Genomic DNA, 7,443 nt, shown 5'->3' on the forward strand with positions numbered 1-7,443 from the left:
AATCCTAAAAATTAAGTGGGAAGACAAAGTTCTATTATTCACCATGTAGTTAAAGAATAATCATTTCTGTCCTCATTACATTGGACTTGAATCCTGGTTACTTTTGAGTCCAAAAACAATTTACTTTCAGTTAGTTGCCGTTTCAAAGAATCTTTTCAGAGAACCCTTGATATCTTTGTTTCTGAGACTGTAGATATAAGGGTTCAGCATGGGTGTGACTACAGTATACATCACTGAGGCTGTGGCACTGGAATGTGAGCTGTGAACAGCTTTGGAGCTAAGATACACACCTAGACCTGTAGAGTAAAACAAGGAGACAACGGAGAGGTGAGATGCACAGGTGGAAAAGGCTTTGTACTTGCCCTGAGCTGAGGAGATTCTCAGGATGGAAGAGACGATCTTTAAGTAAGAGAAAAGAATCCCAGCAAATGGACCTCCGCCCAAGAGAACAACAGCAGTATACATCACTGTATCATTAAGAAAGGTGTCAGAACAGGACATTTGGGTCAGCTGGTTGAATTCACAACAAAAGTGGTTGATGTCTGAGTTGTTGCAGAAGGAGAGACGCAACAGCATTAAACTATGTAACAAGGAATTGAAAACACACAGCATCCAGGACCCGAGAAGCAGAAGTCCACACACCCGGGGGTTCATGATGACCATGTAGTGCAGGGGGTGACAGATGGCCACAAAACGGTCATAGGCCATGATGGTCAAGATAATGTCATCCAACACTAGGAAAAGTTGGAGAAAGTAGATCTGGGTGATGCAGCCCGCATAAGTGATAACTTTGCTCTGTGTCTGAATGTTCACCAGCATCTTGGGGATGGTGGTGGAGGAGAAGCAGATGTCCACAAAGGACAGGTTGGACAGGAAGAAGTACATGGGCGTGTGGAGGCGAGAGTCAGAGATGACGGCCAGGATGATGAGCAGGTTCCCGAGGACAGTGATCAGGTACATGGAGAGAAAAATCCCAAAGATGAGAGGCAGCAGTTCTGGTGCTTCTGTAAATCCCTGGAGAATGAATTCCTCAACTTGTGTGGCATTTTCTTGTATCATGAGGTCGAAGAAACTGACAAAAGAAAAAATATATAGACAATGTGACTGCCTTTCATCCAGAAAACCATTACTGGGGCCAGAGTTATAATATGGTGGGTAGTTCTTGCTTTGCACACGACCAACCCTGGTTTGATCCTCAGGACCCTATATGATCCCTCAAGCCCACCAGGAGTGATCCCTGAGCACAGAGCCAGAAGTATGTCCTGAAACACTGCCAGATGTGGCCCCCCAAACAAACAAAATCAACACTACTAATGCTGTGGGCATGTTACAATTTCTTTCTTGAAACATCTATATTGGTTGAAATTCCCAGTTTGAGGGCTCTCCTATGTCAGCTCAGTTGGGAATTCCATTCCACACTCATCTTTCTGCCGGTGCCATAAACTCACACTCTCCCTCAGAAATTCTGTACTCACTGGGGAGATACAGGTTGAACATTGCACAGAAAGGAGACAAGGAGATTCATGGACAAAAGTCCCTACAGTTCAAAGATGGAATGAAAATAAAGGACATCAATGCGAACTACTGACAGTACAGAGATGGAAAAATAGGAACAAGATGCTCTGAAAGTTTAGATGGTGTATTTCCCCCCCATCTCTGGCTATGAATACCAGCAATTAGATAGGTAGAAACTTTCTGAAAGAGAGCAAAGGAAACATGTTTTTCCTGTGAAATGTGCATCAATTAGAAGTACCAACAACACAAAGATTTTCAGGGTTATACCACTTTCAGAAAATCATGGTTCAAAGAAAGACAGTGCATGGTGAGAAGTAGCAAAATGAGAGGGAAAAAATGTGGTGTTGCAGCAGATAAGTACATGGTTTCCATGCCACTCCTACGGCTTAAAGAAATGACTATCCATGTCCATGATTTTCTCCATACTTTTCTGTTTCAGAGAGGGCAAATAACTCCTATGAATATTGTTTAAATTTCCATCTGGCAGCTAGGTTTCTAATACATGATTTTTAAGGTCACAGATTGGAATATAGAACCACACCTACTCCTACCTTGGAAGTTGTTCTTACACACACACACACACACACACACTGAAGCACATTAAGACCTACTGGACCTATGTAACATCTTAAAATTCCTTATTCCTGGTAATAATCAGGTTATTTATAGTACTCATAAGTTGTCAAAATTTGATGTTATTTACCATAAAGAATAAAAAAATTATGCCCGCTTTCCAGTTTTGGTGAACCTTCACAGACATGAAGACAGAGAATTTTGTTTTAATATGACTATTACATGTCTTTATTTATTTATTTATTTATTTATTTATTTTTGCTTTTTGGGTCATACCCGGCAATGCACAGGAGTTAGTACTGGTTCATGCACTCAGGAATTAGGGACACTGGGAATCGAGCCTAGGTCAGCTGCGTGCAAGGCAAACGCCCTGCCTGCTGTGCTATTGCTCCAGCCCCTACATGTCTATATTTAAAGAAACATAAAATCAGCTATTACTGTTAACTGCTCCCTGAGAGAATATGATGAGAAAAAAAGATTCTGTGGTTCTGTCAGCCTACAAACTATTACTTTGATACCACAAACAGACATCAAATAAGCTAAAAATTGAGGCAGAGTGAGAGTACCTGAGCATACCCAGGTGTGACCCACACATGCACACACACACACACACACATACACACAAATAAAAGAGCTGATTCAACAAAGAAATACATATCTTTACAATGTCAAGATATGTTTTATGGAGGTTGTTCTTTTTGTTGTGGCCATATCAACTGTGATCAGGCTACTCCTGGTGTTGTGTTGAGGGATCACTCCTGGCAGTTCTAGGGGATGCCACAGATTGAACCCAACTTGACTGCATACAGTTCAAGGGCTTACCCACTGTACTGTCACTCCAGCCCCCAAGATAACTTCTAGATGGAAAAATTCCTAGAGCAAAATGAGAAAGAGGACTAAACATACAGGAGGACTAAATTTCCCTAAGAAACATATAATGCTCAACAGTGTCACCATTAATTTCAAGGTTTTTTTTGTATTGAAAGATTACAAGATGCATTGCTGTATCATGTAAACTATAAAACTGCTGGACCCAAGGAAGTCAATTTTTTTTTCGCTTTTTGGGTCACACCTGGCAATGCACAGGGGTTACTTCTGGCTCCTAAACTCGGGAATTACTTCTGGCAGTGCTCAGGAAACCATAGGGGATGCTGGAAATCGAACCCGGGTCAGCCGCGTGCAAGGCAAACACCCTACCCACTGTGTTATTGCTCCAGCGCCAAGGAAGCCAGTTTTAAGCCATGATAAGACCTCTTCCATTCTGGGTGTGAATATTCTTACCTAAACAGGTGTGATAACACAATCCACTCTCTCAGTGGTGCAAAGGTTTAGTCAGTGTATAGTAAGTCTTTCTTTTAGGAAAGAAATCATAGTTAATTGTGGAGAAATTAAATACATCTTCACTTCTCTCCCTCAAATGTCTTCATTATTATTATTATTATTATTATTCCTCCAAACACCCCATTTTTTAAGAAGACACTTCTTGGGATCTATGAGTAGAGCGGGCAGGGCACTTGCTATGCATGCAGCCGGCACCACCATACGTTCCCCCAAGCATGGCCAGGAGTGATCGCTGAGCTCAGCACCATGAATAAGTTCTGATAACAGTCAACTGTGGCACCTCCCCACCAAAAAGAGTCAAAAAGACACCTCTTCATCACTGCCCACACTCCAAGCAAACAAACATCACCTCTTGTCTGTAGTTAGATGCTCTGGTGACGGTGACCTCTAGCGTAAGTTTCAAGTTTCCTGATCTCTGAGTCTTTCCTCAACCACACAGTGGCTCCTCAGACCCAGCCGGATAGAGTCATGAGGGGTCTGAGAGGAGAGTCCTCATGTGGAAGGAGAAATTGTTCACTGGGTGGCTAATGATGGGGAGAGAAGATCGATTTTCCCCATGCCACAAGACTGTAGGAAGGAGTCAAGTCCAGCTCCCCAATCAGACTCAGGAATCAAGAGTAATGTAGTTCCTGCCCAGCCTCAGGTTGAATAAATTTAGGGGCTTTGGTACCATATTTACCTCTCCAAGGTTCTGCTCATTAGGCACATTTCCATCTCATTACTCCTATGCACCTAATTTTCCCATGGGGTATCCATCTGAACAGCATGGAACTTTTATAACTGATCCCAAGAGAAAAGGTCATGAAGTGAATGTGTGCTTTATTACACTTGGGTGAATTCTCCTTCCTTCCAGATACCTAACTTCTAACGACCTTAACCCAACCTTAATTAAGGTTTTCAAGTCTAAGATGGAAGATTCCACCAGGATTAGTGCCATTGGGTCTTTAGAGCTCTGCCTTGTGATGGGGATCTGGTCCTTCCTCTCTCATTAAAAAAATGTCATTAGCACATCAAAGAGAGAAAAACTGTATCCTTGGAAAGAAAATTTTAGGCACCTCAGTCCTTTCTGCATTGTTTACTTTGGCCAGAACAAGAGTAATTTTCTGCTTATATCAGAAGAAAAGTGATAAATATTAAATGTAATCAAGCAATCACTAATATTTGGGGGTACACCAAGTTGTGCTGAGGGTTTACTCCTGGCTCTGCACTAAGGGAATCACTCTTATTTGGGCTTGAGGGACCATATGAGATGTCAGGGATCAAACCTGGGTCAGACAGTGGCATGGCTAGTACCTTACCCACTGTGCTATCTCTTCAACCCCTGTACTTACTAACTATATCAGTTGGGATTTTTTCCCCATTTTATCTGTTATCACCTTGTGAATAGATCTCTTCTTACATTTTTATACTCTATTCTATAAGGTAATATTAGGAATCCAATTCACCACTTCCTTTTTCCTTCAGTGGTAACTGAATGAATTTACTACTTTATCCCAAGTTGTAATCTAAGTGAGAGCTTGCCACTAGAATTCTGTCAGAAAGCTTCCATTTTTCAAACCTGTGTCAGTGGATTGAAACCAGAGATGCATTTTTTCCTTGAGGAGATTTGGCTGTGTCTGCAAAGACACTACACATCTCTAATGCAAATAAAGCCCCCAGCACTCAAAACTGTCTCATCCCAGAGACCAATAGGTCTTCTATACAAGCAATTTCCATGTTCAATGTAAGACAACTCCAAATGTAGATTCTGATTTAGAAACTCCTCAAGAGTGCAAAGGTGTTACTCCTTCGATAACTTCCCAGTTGGGGCTGAGGTTTCCAGTCTCTGGTTTAAAGAGAAAAACCATGTTCCTGTGTGAAATAAGGAGCTGGAGAAAGTCTTCTAAACCAAAATGGCCTTTTTGCAGATCATTGGAAAATAATACTGCCTGTATTCATTCTGATGGTATTATAAATCCTGTGTCTAATTCTCTCATTCAAGGTTGCTTGAATGACACTGTGAAGTGGGGACAAGAGAAGCAGTTGCCCAGCATGGTCAACTCTGTGTGTGAAATAGTCCCGGCCACACACATTCTCAGGGACCTGAGAAATTCTAGCATGGAATTGCTCTTTTCAGGAAAAAGAAAGATCAGTTCCAACTCCTAACCAGGTTCTCTATAAGTCTCTTGCTTATCCTTGCCTAGAAGAATTTCTGGAAGAGATGAAGAGTGAAGGAAGACAATTTCTTTTAGAGATCATGAGGAGGCAAAGGGAACAATTAAGATGTTCAAGAGGGAATGTGACTTTTCCAAAAGGAAAAGAGTCTTAAGTGACTTTAGGGGTGGGTTTTTATGTGAATATTTTTAAAAAATTATTTATTTCTTTTTTGGGGGGTCACACCCAGCAATGCACAGGGGTTACTCCTGGCTCTGCACTCAGGAATTACTCCTGGTGGTGCTCAGGGGACCACATGGGATGCTGGGAATCGAACCTGGGCTGGCCGTGTGCAAGGCAAAAGCCCTACTTGCTGTGCAATTGCTCCAGTCCCTAGATGATTTTGAATATTTTATTTGATTGCATATTTTTCAAATCACCTTCACCTAGTTTTCTGCTGACATCAAACTTAATCTGTGTATTATCACAGAGGAAAAGCTTTGAACATTTGTTGGGTTTCTTCAATATTTTTACCGCAGCCTTTGAGCTCTGCTTACGTTTCTCCTTTACTATGGGGAGGTCAGAGCCTGGCAAGCTCCCTGTGTCGTATTCGATATGCCAAAACCAGTAACTATAACGGGTCTCAGTCCCCTGACCCTGAAAGAGCCTCCAATCATTGGGAAAGTAAGGAGAGACTGCTAAAGTCTCAGGGCTGGGATGAATAGAGATGTTACTGGCACCCGCTCGAATAAATTGACGAACAATGGGATAACAGTGATATAGTGATGGGAGGTCAGAACACTAAGAACTTAACAGTTATTGTTCCTATGTCAGAACACTAAGAATGGCCTTCATGCTTTTGAAATATTTTAAGACTAGAGACAGAACAATTCCTTCAAATTCCCCTTTTATTTTATTACTTCCTTATAACTCATTGCCAGAATGCCACACCTCCAAAATCTACCTGCCTGCTTCCCATTAAATAATACATGACCCAAAGAGACTCTTTTACATTATTTTTATCTCATAGATCTTCAGTAACACAAAATGGGCCTCTGGAGCTCTCTGAAAATTTTGGGACAAAAAAAATACAGACGTCTTGGAGCACCATGTATCACTGTATCACTGTCATCCCATTGTTCATCAATTTTCTTGAGCAGACACCAGTAACGTCTCTATTCGTTCTAGCCCTGAGATTTTAGCCAGTGCCACATTGGAGGCTCTTTCAGGGTCAGAAGAATGAGAACCATCATTGTTACTGGGTTTTGGCAATCAAATACACCACGGGGAGCTTGCCAGACTCTGCCATATAGGCAGGATACTCTCGGTAGCCTGCTGGGTTCCGAGAACAAGAACTAGACTATAAGAAGTAGCGGCCACGTGCTTTTAGGAGCTTGGTTTTATAGTCTCTGGGTCTTGGTTGTTGTTGAGATTACATGGCGCTGGCGGCAGTTGGCAGGTGTGACGCCTACCTACTGGAAGATGGGGGATCTGGGTGGAGGAGGCCCAGTCCCAATCCGGGCAGCCTTGGAGATCTCATGAGCATCTGGAGCACCATGAGCATCTGGAAAAGACAGTTGGGCTTCCTGGAGCACTGTGAACATCTAAGTATGACAAAATAGCCATCTGGTACATTCTGATTGTCTGAGGATTAAAACGTGGTCTTTTGAAGCACCCTGAAGGTCAAGGGATGAAAAACAGGAGCCCTGAAACACTCCGGAAGTCTGGAGGAGAAAACTGGATCTCCTGCAGCACACTGAGATCCTGAGGATGATGAATGGTTCTCTTTGATAACCCTGAAGATCTGGGGAAGACAATCAAGCCTCCAAGAGCTCCTTCAAGGTCTGGGGATGACAAACGGGCCTCCTGGACCAGTCTGAG

The 7,443-nt window shown here is 42.4% G+C and overlaps 1 protein-coding gene across 1 annotated transcript; it reads right to left on the bottom strand.

The window, feature by feature from the left end:
* Nucleotides 1-126: 126 nt before the first annotated feature.
* On the bottom strand, nt 127-1,059 carry LOC130021985 (olfactory receptor 7A10-like). The gene has a single exon (XM_056112715.1). The coding sequence runs from the start codon at nt 1,057-1,059 to the stop codon at nt 127-129; it is 933 nt and encodes a 310-aa protein (XP_055968690.1).
* Between the last annotated feature and the right edge of the window lie 6,384 nt (nt 1,060-7,443).

The sequence above is a fragment of the Sorex fumeus genome, unplaced genomic scaffold, assembly GCF_029834395.1.
Source record: "Sorex fumeus unplaced genomic scaffold, SorFum_2.1 ptg000019l, whole genome shotgun sequence".
NCBI classification, from domain to species: Eukaryota; Metazoa; Chordata; class Mammalia; order Eulipotyphla; family Soricidae; genus Sorex; species Sorex fumeus.

Coding starts and splice junctions, on each gene's coding strand:
- LOC130021985 (XM_056112715.1), bottom strand. CDS start 1,059: ATGATACAAGAAAATGCCACACAAGTTGAGGAATTCATTCTCCAGGGA.